The following is a 16,568-nucleotide window of genomic DNA, read 5'->3' as shown; positions in this document are numbered from 1 at the left end:
ACAGCTGAATCAAGCTTTTGATTAACTTTCAGTGGCCTGAAATGTCAAAATTTCTGTGTCTCCGAAAGTGATATTCCACTACCCATTCTACAAAATTACCTCCACCATCCTTAGAATGCTAGTATTTCTTACTCTTTGTCAGGTTATATCAGAATGAAAGGCTCACAAGCAAAAACTGTACCACACAACCAACAAATAAGATGCAGAGCCAACCCTGGCAGTAGCCACATCATATAACTGTAAGGCAACTTCCACAATCTTTCAAGACTGCACCACTGTGAACTTCACTGCATCAGGAATCACTGCAAAACCCACCATGAACAAGTAGAAGTACTCAGTGATGTTCACAGCACGGTTATCTCTGGTAGATATTTCACAACTGGTGACAGCTGGACCCTTCTTACACATCTCCTAATTGTATGTCTACCTCCAACACATTCTTCAACCACATTATCTCCTGACTAAACAATTTGCTAGTCCTCCCGGACTAAGTTCCACCCCTGCCCTTTTAGCAGCAACTTATTTCTCACCGCTTCACTTTGCTCCCCCCCACCCCATTTTAGGTCTAAGAATATTCATCCCTTCTGTCCTTTCAATTACATACCCATCCTTATTTCCTATCCGCCCCTTATCTTTACATGACCTCATGCAACCTGTAGGGTAAGCACACTGTTGCCATATACTTATCCTCTTCCCTTGTCTCATTTTCTGTCATTCATTCCATCAAACAAAAACCTCCCGCAGTCAGCATCATCACCAGGGAATGTTCTGAAGACCAAATAGTCCGATTCTTGTCGATGTAACTGTATCATGGAACACCTCCATTATATAATAGATGGAGATATTTCCTCATTCAGTTGATTGTAAGCCACTCTGAATTTTCCAGTATCATTTTAAATATGAATGTATACACTATTGCTCCAAACAGTGCTAAGTTATATTGTTTACGAAACTGTAAGAGGCATTCCACATGCCTTCACTTTTGGCTGCGTAAGTAGTCCACATCCACAAGAAGAGGACGTGCCAACGATGAACTGCTTCAGCACTAGAAGATCCACAATTCTTGCATATCTGGGTACATGTAATCATAAAACAAAAGATGACAAATTATGGATCTTGGATGTTGGGCCTTCCACTGCTTCATTATATCAGGGACATAAATTCAAAGCCAACATAATTCCACTGTCTCAGGAGGTTCTTCAGTTTTGTAGCACTGAATCTTTGTTGACAGAATATAATGATAGCTCCCTTTCTGTCATCTGTGTCATCACTTCGTAGAATTTTTCTAACACATACTAATACCAACTTCTCCTCTTTAGTGTGTTAACATAGTAAATAATGATAAAATCTATTTGTTCAAGTGTTAATTTTATGCTAGTGACCCTATGTTTAAGATGCCCATATCCCAGGATGATATAGTTATCTTTCATGATTTCTTTCATAGTGTGTGTTTTTTGAATGTCCTTCCAGTGTGGAACCAGACTGTTGAGATTTGTTTACACCTGTTTTTCAGTCACATCTATTACGATGCCTATTACAAGCCCGGTTTGTCAAGGCAGGCAGGCATAACACCCCCCAAACAGCCTACATAATAATGCAGTGTTTTTAAACAAAGAGTGGAAACTGATTTATCATAGGAAATTACAGAAGAGAAACCAATAAAATCGCAAAGCTTTCATCCAGAGGCACCTAGTGATCAGTTTATCGTGCACAATAAATGGCAAATGAGAAAACTCATTGCCAATCAAAGTAACTTATTTTCCAGTTGGTGCTTCTTGTCCCACGTAGCCATACATTCAGAGAACAAATTATCTTATTACTGTGAAAGATATTGGAATCTGACAATAATTAAAACAGGATATCAAAAAAGTTAACATTTTATGTAATTTCTTTTTGTACAATATTCACATACAGCAGTTAATATCTTCTTTTATACACTTTACCATCATACACCTCATATCAAGATCTCAACAAGTACTGTTCACATGCATACTGGAGAACAAAATGGACTTACAGAAGATGATAAATTACCTTACACTACTAACTGTAGCTTCACTGAAGCCAGTAGATTAGCTGTTGGAGGAATGTGCCTTTAATGAATTAACTGCTACCAACTACAATACACTTTAAATATGAAGCTCTTTCCCTTCAATGCACAGTGTTTTCTACGAAACTAGGGATGACTGACAATATACTGTAAGAAAAAATGAGAAAGAACATGACAATAAATACAACATAGAAACTGTTATGATGCTATAAATCATACAGTGGTCTTACATTTTACATTTTAACAGATTACTCACTCTTCACATAAATCTCTTATTTTTCCTTTAAATTAACAATCACAGAACAATTCGTGTCTTAACACAACAATAAAAATAACAATTTGCCAAGAAATTAAGTTTTTACAACTGAGCAACCAAATTTCATTTGAGTGTGTCTTGCATAATCGATATAAAATTTTTAAAACATGAAAATGAACTTTACTTGTTTATATTTGTGCTCATCTGTAATGGCAGGTTTGATGCATAAAATATCAAAATTAAGCATGTATACAACACTAATATTAGGAATGAAATATACAAATAAATTAGTTGTATTTGCTTTACATTGTTTTGTTGCTTGACTTACACAGCAATATGAATTGACATAATAATAAATGAATTATCTTTGTGAGTTAACATAAAAGATGAATATACTATGAAATGATACAGCATATTTTATGAAGGCAACTGTATATCAGCTTATCGAACTAATGTATAATAGCACAAAAATTCAGTAAAAATCCCTACTCATTGCAAGATAGCAAATGTGAAACATTTTGTAAATTGGTATACAAATTTAAGGACACTAGAAAAAGGTGTATGTAAGGTAAGGGAGTTGGAGCAGGGATGAGGAGGGAAATGGGACAATTACAATTTAAAAAAGAACAGCAAATCAGTTAAAATTCTGATTAACTAGACAATGGAACAACATAAACAATTGTGTTTTACAACAATTCTAAATACTGTCGATATATCCGAACTAAATACAGTTTGGAACATTCTGCTATTAGTATGTTGCCAAGTTAAGTTAAGCAATCTGGAGAAAGTAGCATCAAACTATCAGACTCATAGATGAGTAAACATACAGTGCAACTTTTCTGTACCTCCAGTGTGCTAAAATGAAGTAGCAACAAAATTAAAATTTATTGGATTTTGAACCCTCCTGTGGGCACATTTAATACAATTATTGTGCATTAACAGTGCAGATTCACCCACACAGCACTGTGATATCTGCTCTATAGCCCACAAATCTCAATACTAAACTTAGATAACTTATCCACTATGGCAATAGCACATTTTCATTCACTATTATTTTCAGTTTTCTTTCTGTTCCTTATGTCAGTTAAAACATGAATTTATTGCTAGAAGTTTGGCTTGGAACAGCTAGGCAGCTTTGTTGCTACAGTCTCCTGAATGAGACTATAATGTGATGTAGCCATTCAGACACACATCTCAATTAACAGGAAGATGTACACAAAAGATACATACATACTCACGTCAACTCATTGAAACACAATGAGAGAATGTAATGTGATACTAGAGATGGTAGTTTAAAAATACCAGCATAGTAAAACTTATGTGCTATACAAAAGAAGAGATGAATAAAAAGCAACAATACAGTTGTTCTACTAAATTATACTTGTTTGAACCTAATATTGCCAAAATTCAAGTAGACTGCCTTGCCTATATAAGTTATTGCTTCATGACCCATTTTGAAATTAAGAACAGTGAAATTAGTTAATAGTTAGCATTTGTGAAATGTAACAAAAAAAAAAAAAAAAAAAATTAAATGAGCACCAGAATGAAAATTACTGTGTAACACCCAGCTTAGAACACTACAAGAAGCCATAACAAGTAGCCTTTTGAACAAAACCCAGCAAATCTCTCTGTAAGCATTTCAGTTTACCACTAGAAAGTTGCCCTTTTTCTTTATCTTTGACTTTCTATTTCTCCGTCACTGAACATGGAATTTGCTTATGTGAAGCACAATGAAAGACTGACACTGGAAAATACATCTCATGAACTGAAATCAGTTTTACAATGAAATATAAGAAGTCTGACGATTAAGTAGAGATTCATCATTACGACTTCCTTCCCACGCTTGAAGGATATGCAATACGAGGGGAGGGGGAATCACTAAGTGTGGCCGATATTAACTCACACATGTCCAATACGTGATGTAGTGTCACTATTGAAATAGGGCACTGACCTCCTACAGCTACCATGGACACTGGACAATAGCTACATGAAATGTTCTGAGTAGGCTATTGACACCTAGTCTGGAAGCCCATACCCCATAACTTATCTTTAAGTATAGTAGCCTACTCCAAAAGTGTTACTCTGGCCATCGAAATATGCCTACTACAGTTCTCTGCAAAATGGCCGATCTGGGATACAGCAACATTGGTCCTCAGCCTGTGAGTTTGAAAATTTCATCATTTATCATTTACATTGGCTGCAACATTCTTAACTTGTTATACAGCAACCTCCCAGTAATTTTGCAACTTTCTCTTTCTATAAACTGGGCATATGTAACAGCACTTCCAAAGTACTACTGTAAAATACAAATTCACCATGATACTCTCTTAACTACAAAGCATGTCTAGTAAGCAATCTTTTCAATACACAAAGATTTCTCGATGTCAGCAATAACATGCTATAAGAAGTTTCCATGTTCATTTCAATGCAATGAACAAAATGATCTACAGTCTTCTAAGATATTTTTGGCAGTGTCTTCAAGGCACATTAAGGAAAAGAAAAAGCCTTCAGATTTGGAACATGCACTGATAGCCATAACAGTAGTTTAAGTCGTGAAACTGTAACTAAAAACATCAAATGAGGCAGTATCGATAATACACTACATAATTGTGACTAACTTTAATAAAAGGGAAAATATATGGAAATGTTTCAAGTGTAATGGTCCATGAAATACCTCATCATCAATTCATAAACTGTACATGCTAAACAGCGTAAATCATTTACTCTTACAAATACATAAGGTACCTTTATCTCGTATAACAAAGAATACAAAGAACTTATTTCACAGAGTGCCATAAAACTTACATAAAATGTCTTTGCCCCATTTCATTTCTCCACGGAGAAAAACTTGAAATAGCCTCGGAAATTCACTCGACATTCTATTACATAATTATATCTTTATTTGCTTGTCTCATGATTCAAAAACTTACACAGCAATAAGGAATGTATGATTTGTGTGCCAGGGGTGATCATGTTGAATGCATCATAAGTAAAACATTTGTTGTTCTTTGCGAGATATGTATTTGGCTTCCAGGTTAAGCAAAACATCAGATGTCCTACTGAAAGGAAGCTCTGTACTATGTTCTCTTGCATTTCGGGACAATTATGGTAAGTGAAAAAAGTTTATACAGATGAGCCATAGCTGAGAAAGAATTATACTTATCTCTTATAAGAAGGTAATGAGCCTCATCCTCTGAAAAGGGGAAGAGCTCACCTAACATGTATTTTGTACAGCAAAGGTAAGAATCTAAGCATCACTAGGTATAGTGTGGCAATTACTGAATGAAAACTTGACAGTGTACACTACATCTGATGTGTTAACTGATGAATTAACTTGCTGTACCAGGGAAGCCACGTTAAATACAAAGATCAGGAATGGTTGCTTGTTTACACGTTACTGAGTTATGCAAAATGAGCATAAAATAACAAACTGCAGAAATAATTTGTATGCTTTCAAAGTAAAAGTTTTCTAGAGCTCCCAATAAATTGATACTAACAAGTACTTCATGCCAAATTGGCACTATGCGGATGCAACAGCTTCCTCTCTCTTCCATGTGTTGTTTATGTCCATCCTGGACCAAAAAGGACAGACTGATTTTCTACAGCAAACCTTTGCATATAACAACAGTTACTCTTAGGCGAATTTTTTGGCTTTATAAGCTGAAACATATGCTCAGTACCTCAGAAATATATCAATTTGTGTTCTACGGACTTTGTGAAAATCTGATTACTCTTAATGGCAACATCTTATATTTCTAACGTTAGGTATCATTCAACCTTCAGACTGATAACTCTTAGCAGAGTATTGTAACAAATTATGGTAGCAAATCTCTCTTGCTCAGAACAGAAATATAAACAGAGCAGCACTGGATATGGTTTCAACATGAATGAATTTCAATACACATTTTCAATGTCAGGATGTTATTTCTACACAAATAGAATCTTGGTGAGATGGCACTTTTCGGACTGCATATTTTTAAAGAAAGTTTAGAAGAAGAACATTGCTTAAGACATAACATTATATGAGACCACTTGCTACCTTCAACAATGTAGGAAACATTATTAAAATAAGTTTTAATACAGATAGTCTCCAGCATACATTCAGAAACGACCTAGGGAATGTTCTCCTGAAAAAGGTTATTTTAGACATTTTACTGGAGACGCAAGCTAAAATACTAATTTAATTGCTGGTAAGAACTGAAAATTTAAACACACACACAATTGCTGAGTGGTGAGAAACATACTTGAGTTAATGCACAATGTAACCAACACAGGAGGGGCCAGTCTGTGCATTCATATATGTTTATCTCAAAATAACAATGCAAAGACGTGTGGTGCACGAGAGCAAACACACTTTTAACACACAAATCCCAAACACTGATTTATGATCATAAGTCTAATAAATATTTCTAAAAATTCTCTGCAATGGGAAAAGAAAAAAATTCACTTGGAGGAATCCAAAATGTCTTCATTCAAATTATCATTTTTTTTTTAATAGCTAACCTCTTGATAGCAACAGTCGATGAGATAGTAAGAGTTCATAACTTTTAATTGTGCTTCACAGTTTTGTAACATAATAAATGAAATAATATTAAATTTTTTGTTACACTGTAACAACAGATTACATTTCAATGACAAGAGAGAATAGAGATCCACAACTGGGAAAATTCAGAAACTGGGATAGATAGGAGGAATACTGCTTAACTACTGTATTAAGATTCTGAATTTACACGCATGACAATTTACGGAAGTTAGAATTTGAAAGGTTTTACCTTCCTAAATAAAATAGCACAAAATTTAGAGATACAGTAACAGTCATTATAAAACAAAAGTACTTTCAGGTAAGTACTTTTATTTTAACCCACTAATGATAGTGGAAAAATGAGAGTTTCAACTTTCTAAGGCCACTTGGAAATTTGGTTACACGTATGAAAACAAAACCACTTTCTCCCAACATTATCACAAGAGAGAATCCATCCAACTAACCCAAGTACATACAACTATATCTGCAATCTGTTTACTCTAACAATATAATAATATTTGTTCTTTTACAGTTAGAATTCCAGTTTCTTAGACATTTAGGTTGAACCATTATGCATGACACTGGAACGACCAGCACTATCTTTCACCACAGAATAAAATTGTATATATATAATTTAGGTCCCTACATTGAAGGAACTAACAGTTTTGTTTCAATACGCAGCATGTTTCACATATCTGAGACTTCTTTTATGGACTTCCACAAGCACACACGTTGATACACAGCTTGAAGCTAAAGCTCTGTCAACCATACCGTCACATTCAATTATTTATTGTGGTGGACTCAAACTGAATATAATAAATCTTCTAAGAAAAGAGACAGGCAGGTTCATAACTTATGATTTGAGGTCAGCCACGTAAGTCCTTCATACAGGCCATCCCCTGTAGTCGCACATGAGGGTTGGACATACCAATTACGATCTCTTATTCGAGTGAGTCCCAGTTTTTCCTGGATTTCATGAGGTTTCATAGCTGTTAACAAAATAAACAAGAATCAACATAACAGGTTGCATTCAGAAAGAACATACAAATAACAATCTTAGAAGTAAAATCTTCTGTACTGTTTTCAGGTATTCAGACTAAGTGATTTTGATTAGGTTTCTCTTTCTCATTATTTCATACCAAATATCCTTTACAGAACATATTTCATGACAAATATTCTTTCCAGTCACCATGTCTTTTTGTAATGCGGCACACTCCACCGAGGAAACAGTAGCAACCCCAATAGCAACATTAGTGGTAACATGTGTAAAGGACAGATTATTAATCACCAAATAGATAAGCCACTGAGCAATGCACAAGCATAAAAAAGGGATGGGGGAGTACAGATAATGCTTACCCTTTTCCAAAAGTATTTTGTCTGAGCTAGCAAACACACTTGTTCAACTGAGGTAGACACAGTCACCACTGTCTCCTGACACCAACAGTTTGGTGCAGACCCTCTTACAAGTCCCTCCCTCTCCCTCCCCCTTGCCCACTAATGATCATCTGTCAATTTCTTCACAACACAGGTGATTTATACAGGGTAATAAAATTTTCTATGGAAAAATTGGAATTAATAATTTTTAAATAAGTCTTGCAGAAAAATCTCTTACTCCTGCCCCATAATTCACTCATGTCTGTATGGAACTAACTCTCCCTGAATTAATGCTGATTAACTTTTAACAGCTAATTTCCAGACACTACTCTTGAAACAATTGACAATGAATGAACCAATATTTGATGGGACTAGCAAACAAGCATAGTGTCAATACACCACAGTAAAAATCTATGATATTCCATTCTTGTCATCATCAAGTTGTGTCACTACCTACTTCCAAATACGATACTCCTCTATTCAGCTTAGCAAGCAGTCATTATGAATTTTTTATCTCCATTTGGTCATACAAAACACACCAATCACCAATTGTACATCTGCTTGAACCAACTGTCATGTGTCCCCTGTCAGAAAGGCCCTCACAGTAGTCCTGAAGCCATCCATCTGCATTTATAAATAGGAATTATCCAAATATGATGATCTTTCCGGAGCCTTTACAAACATCCTATTTTGTCTAGCTAGTCCAAAGTGATATGCTATGCCAGTTCTTCATGTGGCACCAACAAACCCATCAACAGTATGGATCAGCTGCTAAACTATATTAGGGTGCAACAAAAAACTAGAGATTTTGAGGTAAATATAAAAAATCTGACCCCCTCATCTTCCCTTTGTTTGTTTTGTTTTGTTTTGTTTCAGTACACAAAAACAACTGGGGTCATACACATCCAAGTCAAAACTATAGAACAAGAAGAAAGCGAGGAGTTAAAGAAACAACTCTACACATCAATTCCAATTGACATAAGAGGAAGATAGCTAAACACAGGGACATGGTGAAAGGGCTACAAAAGACACCAAACAGAAAAAGAGGTCCAAAACTAAAAATTTAATGGCCTTCACCATATTGCTTTGGCAGATAAAAAGTAAAACATGGTCTACAATCCACGTGTCATTTGCTAAAATGGCCAGTAACTCAGACGGCAAACCCAAGCGAGAACATAAACAGTTAAAAAATGGGCATTCCACCAGGAAGTGGCAAACAGTTAAAACTTGGACGCAATGCATACAAAGTGGTGGGGGAGTACTGCTTATCAAATGATGATGGCTAGAAAGGCACTGCTATACAACCGAGTTAAAATGACTTCCTCCTGGTGGGAGGTCTGAGAGGAGGTCGCCCAAGCTGTTGCGAGAGGCTTAATAATCCGGAGCTTATACCCATGAAGGGAGGCCAATGGCAATGCCAAAGGGACACCACCTCCTGACAGATGGCAACAAAGAGATCATTGGAGGGAATATAGGAACTTGTGGGCTGAGGTATAAGGACTGCAGCCTTGGCAGCAGTGTCAACAGCTGCATTTCCCGGCAGACTGACATGACCAGGAACCCACATAAAAATTAGAATGGCTCCACCATGACAGTTTTCCTGGGCCCATTGCACTAAGGGATGGGCAGTGTACAGTGCACATAGACTTGGAAGGGCACAGACAGAGTTTGAGCAGACACACAATTGAAAAGCGTGTCGCTGGATGTACCCCATGGCCTGATACAGGGCGAAGAGCTCGGCTGTAAATACGGAGCAGTGTGCCGGAAGCCAATATCGAAAGATGTGGGCAGCAATGACGAAGGCACACCCAACGCCACAGTCCGTCTGAGGGCCATCAGCGTTCACAAAGGTACTATCACGATGTTCCATGTGAAAAGATCGTGAAACTGAAGGCGATAGAGTGAGGATTGAGTAGTGTCCTTAGGAAGCAAATGAAGGCCAAGGTTAACATGGGCCGCTTCATGAAGCCAAGGTGGTGAAGGGTTCACACACACTGGGAAAGAAGCAGGTAGTGTCAAGTTAAGCCGCAGGAGTAAGTGCTGAAAGCAGACTCCAGGAGCACAGAGAAGAGGAACATGCCCCATGCTGGCGATCAAAGGAATCATTGAAGGAGGCGACATAGGATGGGTGGCCACACATAGCAGACATATGGCATGCATACCTGCTGAGGCGCTAGGACAGTGGTAGTTCAGCAGCTTCAGCATATAGACTCTCAACCGAGCTAGTGTAAAAGGCGCCATTGGGCAAATGGATGCCACGACAGTGGATAATGTTCAGACGGCCTAAGAGGGACGGATGTGCAGGCCCATAAACAAAGCACCCATAGTCTAGTTTTGAATGGACAAGGGACCGGTACAAATGGAGGAGTGTGGTGTGATCTGCACCCGTGGAAATACCATTGAGGACATTGAGGGACTGCGTACAGCAGGCTGCAAGGTACAACACATGGGAAGACTAGGAGAGTTTCATATCTAACATGAGCCCCAGGAATTTCATAGTTTCAAGGTATGGAAGAGCAACAGGCCCAAAATGTAAACATGGTGAGAGAAACCAATTACGCCACCAGACATTCATACAGATGGTTTTGTCAGTGGAGAAATGAAATCCATTGTCGATGCTCCAGTGGTAAAGGCAATCAAAACATTGCTGAAGACGCCGCTCAGTGGGACAAGTCCATGCAGAACGGCAACAGACGGCAAAATCATTAACAAAACGGGGCTGGCCAGTGTGGCTGAGCAGTTCTAGGAGCTTCAGTCTGGAACCACGTGACTGCTACAGATACCAATACCCCAGCAAATGTTATAGGCCTTCTCCAAATTGAAAACATGGCCACAGTCTTGGATTTCCATAGAAAACCATTAATGACATAGGTAGACAAAGTAACGAGATGGTCAACTGCAGAACAGTGCACTCAAAATCCACACTGTGCAGTCGTTAATAAACTGCGAGGCTCTAGCCGCCATACTAGCCGGGAATGAATCATACATTCCATCACCTTGCAAACACAGCTGGTGAGAGAGAAGGGGCAGTAGCTAGAAGGAAGGTTTTTATCCTTACCGGCCTTAGATATGGGTATGATGGTAGCTTCACACCAGCGTCCAAATGTGGTTGCACCTATTAAGCAGAAAGTGCATGCCTGCAAGAGAAAGGTGCACCAATACCTGAATGTGGACAGCGTCTGGCCCTGGGGCGCAGGATGTGGATGAACTGAGAGCACGATCTAGCTCCCTCAAAGTAAAGGTGGCATTGTAGAACTCACGATTCTGAGAAAGGGTATCGCCGGAGCCACCTCCGCTCATTTCCGACGGAGGAAGGCAGGGTGATAGTGGGAAGAGCACAAAATGGCAGCCCAAGGAGCTGGAGAGAGCAATAGGGTCCACAATGACACTGTGTGCTACTGTCTAGCCACAAATTGGCGAATGGATCTTGGTCCCAGAGAGCAGTCGGAGGCTGGCCCACATGACAGAGGAAGGGGTGGAACTGTTAAAAGAACTAGTGAATGAAATCCAGCTAGCTCTTTTGCTATCCCAAAGAATGTGGCGACACTTTGCAATCATCTGTTTGTAATGAATGCAGTTTGCCATCGTATGATGACAGTTCAAAACACGGAGAGCAAATCTCCACACGCGAATGGCGTCACGGCATGCCTCAGTCTACCAAGGGGTTAGGACACGGTGTGGTAAAGAGAAAGTGCGAGGAATGGAACGTTCTGTAGTAGTAAGGATAACATCTCTGAGATATTCTAGCTGGTCATCACAACTGGGGAAATCTTATTCTCAGAGGTTGCCAGGGAGGAGTAAAGCTGCCACTCAGGCTCAGTAAGCCGCAATTTGTGTTTGCATGCAGGTGGGGTTGGAGTAAGCAAATGGATAGCACATGGCAAACTTATCAATTGTTTGAATGGTAAAGGTTTTATATACCGGCATGGAATGCCCCAGCACTTGGTGGCAGGGGGAGAAGGGGGAACATGTTTTCAGAAATATCTTTGGTGTGCAGCAACATGTACGCTGCATATCTTCGTGTTACGAACGTAAAAATCCAAATTCCACCATTAGACACAGCATGTTAATTGATATTGTGATGCATGTTTGCAAGCCAGTCATCGTTCCCATCATGTCATCTCAACAGCCATTCGTAGCATAGGACAAGTGATTTACCGAGCCCATAGCAACATCACTGTTAAGTGATGCAAACACACCAACAGGAAAAGTTAATGGTTTAAATTAATATACATAGTGTAGCGACCAGAAAAGCTAACCCTTCACACATATTGGTCTTTTTCTGCATGTGAGACCCTTTTCTTGGGTTTATGGAATGAAAACTGTATCTAATCTGATCAACATTCATCACACAAATGTGCCAGTAAAATTATAAATAATGACATAAATGTCTGGTCTTCTGGGCTCGAAATTCTTCGAAGTGGCTAGTCTTCAAAGTAATTTAAGAAATTCATTGCACATTCTCACACATAACATAATTCATCTTGCGCAAAAGTAAATTTACTTTGAAAGTAATGCTTTTCAACCAACCATTCACATTATTTTCCCATGATCTGCTAGGAAAAGGTTCACGTCAGCAGTTGCCAGATGACAGACGTTACTGCGCGTACTCCGCTATGATGAGGTAGGAAGCCCATATGTTCATATGTATACAGCATTAAGACATCTTACATTACGTTATAAAAGCAACAGGACATCAGAAGATACTCCAAGTGCATTGGAATTTCATAAACTGTTCTGAAATGCATAATTCGTATGTCCAGATTCACGATGAAGTGGGTGCCAACCTGATATTAAGCTACTCAGTGTGGTTTTGGGAATGCAGATTTTCTTGGAGTACCAGTACTGTATTATCCCACGTTTGGTTCTTTATTATGACAAAACACCACACATGCCCGAAGATAAAAGCAAACAGTTGCAACTTGCCAATAGTGTGGAATGAAACAGTTCTTTTCAAATACATTGACTGTCTTTGCGGAAAACATTAATGAAAGTGAAAGCAAAATTTCTGTAGCAAACCAGTAAAAGTAACTTTATTGTTTTACAAGGTGAGTAATGCAATTGCCAAAAATGGGGAAATAAAATAAAATCGGAAAACTGAAGCTGATAATATATTTTAGCCTTCTGTAATTATGTATTTTAATTCACTTGATATCTCCCAGATACAGAAATCCATTTTGTTTTCATTTGATGTGAAAGCTGTAAATGAAGAGGAAACAGCAAATCACTAAACATAAACACAGGTCACGAAGAGACTATCCCCTCTCTACAGCTACTTCTCTGCACATGTGTGAATCTGGCAGCTTGGGCATACCAGAAAAATGTTTCCAGGTAGCATCTGGTTGCTTGTTGCTACTGCTGATACAGCTAACAGCCGCATTTCATGTAGCCAGAAGTGGGAGAAGTTACTGCTCATATGTGATTCAACTGTGCATGCACGAGCCCACTGGCAGCTGCTCAAATGGACCTAACATGAAGAATAGTGATGTCACAATCATAGAAAGCAGTTTTTTGATATGAAGTATTGTATAGTCTTTCTCTTAAAGCCTTCAACACGTTTTGCTGTTGGCAGATGCTGGTGTGTGCACTGTGCTTTGTTGTTGTTGTTGTTGTTGTTGTTGTTGTTGTAAGTGGCACATTTTGTTTCCATCTCAAGTTTTCTTTTGGTTCCCTCTCTTATCTGCTTTAGTGTTGAAGTATTATTTGCGGAATACAGTAAATCTACTTGACATGTAAGAACAGATAAACATATCAAATACACAAAAATTTAACTGAAAACTAAAACAATGAAAAATTCCTGCATTCTCCCCAGTTTTCTCCCAGACAAAGAAATTCCAAGTCTTCCCGGATTTTTCAGGGCACATATACCCTGTTCACTCTGAATAGCAGAAATGGTCAGAAGTACAGAGAATGGGAACGTGTCATCAGAAAATGAAATTACATTCTCAAAGGAAAGAAAGATACGGGTGGAAGAAGAACTGCCACAGACAGGGATAATTTTCAGGAAATTGCTTGTCACACTGGAATCTTAAGATGGCAAGAATATTCCATACAACAAAAGGGGGCACATGTCTTAAATAACGAATCTGGTTCCACAGGATGCTGCCATTCAGTTGACTTAAGTCTAAAATGAACAATATCTGAAAACTTTGGATTTTGGAAACAAGACAGTTTAACAATGGGACACGTTCTGATTGAGAGATACAATACACAGGGTGATGCAGAGAAATGGGAACATTTGAAGCTGTTGATGGCAGCCCTGCAGATGTTCAGCAAGTGGTCAGTAAATGCCACACCACTGAGTAGCAATAGACATACCACGCACTGAAGTAAAGGAGCAGTGTAACCCGTGCAATTACTATACGTGCATATTACTGATATGGTGACTGTGTTGGCAGTTCCATAGTAATTTGTTGCCACTATCAGGACCAGTGCCACTCACAATGTGGGTTCATAACTTTGAAGAGAGAGTTTCAGCTTGTGGAGAGAAAGGGAGGAGGGTGATGACGTTTGCATATACTCGAGAAAATAATGATGCTCTGTAAGCTGCAGTGGTGAGGAGTCCTTGTCATCTGGTGCAAAAAATTGTATCTTTTGGGCTCTGATATGAGAATGCTCCATAGCCTTCAATTTCATCATTACTGCTCAAGACTAAGACTGAAGACATCATCACCAGCATTCCATCAAGAAAATTGCAGCATTCTGTGCAAAAGTTTCAGAATAAACTTACTGAATATTTACAGTGACATGTGCAGTGCTTAAATTATATAAATTTTAAAAACTGATGCCTAATGAAACTTCCACTGTTGGGAGAGAGGGGGGAAACAGGAAGAGGAAGAAAACACTAACAGGTTCATTTTGTGGATGTGTGGTTGCCTAGCATTCTGTTGTGCCATTTCAATTATAGAATTTCTATTATCTTAATTGTAACGTATAGTATATTCAGTTGCCGTGAGGATCTAGAAGGTACATTCCTGATGTATCATGTAACATCTGAGGATGAGTATTCCTGCTTATATTGGTCAGTATAACAACAGTTAAAAACCATGTCCCCAGGTCACCTCATTACCCAATAGGAGAACAACTCCCATTCTGTTGAGGGAGTGATTTCATTCATACTAAGTTCCACTAGGCATCGTTTTGTTAGGATTAAAAAATGGCATTGTTCATGGTTTGTTCCATGGGAATCATTCCATCGGCAAGGGGTTGAGTAACGGGAAGCATAGCACATGCTTAATGCAGTACCAATGTCACAGCAAATAGCAACTCACAAAATTGAAGGAATCTCACTGGGCCAACTTCACACTGCTTACGGCCAGTAAAGTTTCAGATATTTACTAAGTTGACACACCTGGGTTTCCAGTTTTTTAGTGCAGTAAAAATGACAATGTTTTGACAACAGTGAGGCCTTGATAAGGAGTTGCCTGCACATGAGCAAATCACTACTGCTATTGCAGGGTGCCTACACAAAAACAGTAAGCTTCTTGGACAGAAAGGCACTTTTCAACTGCCTTCTATAAGAAGTTTGGTCACACTGGACAGCCAACCGATTTGAAAGACAGCGAGAAACACACCAGGTTGTGAGGCATGGGGACTGAGACAGCGTGTGATGGGATGTATGCAATCATTTGCTGGTTAGGTAGCAGTATGTTACATCAAACTGTCACTATTCAGTAGCTGTTGCTGTATTAGAATACATTTACAGAACATTTATTTAGTATCAGTGTGTCTAAAGTATAGTTAATATTTTGGGGTGAGCCTTATTCCTTCAGCAACTTATTCCTATCATCCATAAAAAAATCAATCCTACTGTTGGTTTGAACAAAGTAGTACATAGTCCTACTGGAAATGATATGCCACTGCTGCGGAAGCAAAGGCAACTTCACAGCAAACATAAACATAGCCAAAGTCTTGAGGACAAACAAAAATTACACGAAGCGAAATGTAGTGTGAGGAGGGCTATGCGAGAGGTGTTCAATGAATTTGAAAGTGAAGTTCTATGTACTGACTTGGCAGAATCCTAAGAAATTTTGGTCTTATGTCAAAGCGGTAGGTGAATCAGAACAAAATATCCAGACACACTTTGACCAAAATGGTACTGAAACAGAGGATGACAAACTAAAGGCCGAAATACTACATGCCTTTTTCCAAAGCTGTTTCACAGAGGAAGACTGCACTGTAGTTCCCTCTCTAGATTGTTGCACAAATGACAAAATGGTAGATATCAAAATAGACGACAGAGGGATAGAGAAACAATTAAAATCACTCCAAAGAGGAAAGGCCCCTGGACCTTATGGGACACCACTTTGATTTTACACAGAGTATGCAAAGGAACTTGCTCCCCTTCTTGCAGCAGTGTACCGTAGGTC

General features: G+C 38.6%; 1 protein-coding gene across 3 annotated transcripts in view; it reads right to left on the bottom strand.

The window, feature by feature from the left end:
* Positions 1-1,861: 1,861 nt before the first annotated feature.
* The window catches only part of LOC126268232 (ADP-ribosylation factor 6), a 113,649-nt gene continuing 98,942 nt past the window's right edge, over positions 1,862-16,568 (bottom strand). For all 3 annotated transcript variants that reach the window (XM_049973879.1, XM_049973880.1, XM_049973881.1), the window contains exon 5: positions 1,862-7,814. In XM_049973879.1, coding sequence (XP_049829836.1) covers positions 7,672-7,814 — 143 coding nt within the window. In that variant the 3' untranslated portion in view covers positions 1,862-7,671. The remainder of the gene's footprint in view (positions 7,815-16,568) is intronic.

Source organism: Schistocerca gregaria, chromosome 4, assembly GCF_023897955.1.
Source record: "Schistocerca gregaria isolate iqSchGreg1 chromosome 4, iqSchGreg1.2, whole genome shotgun sequence".
NCBI lineage: Eukaryota > Metazoa > Arthropoda > Insecta > Orthoptera > Acrididae > Schistocerca > Schistocerca gregaria.
This window is presented reverse-complemented; position numbering and strand designations above follow the sequence as displayed.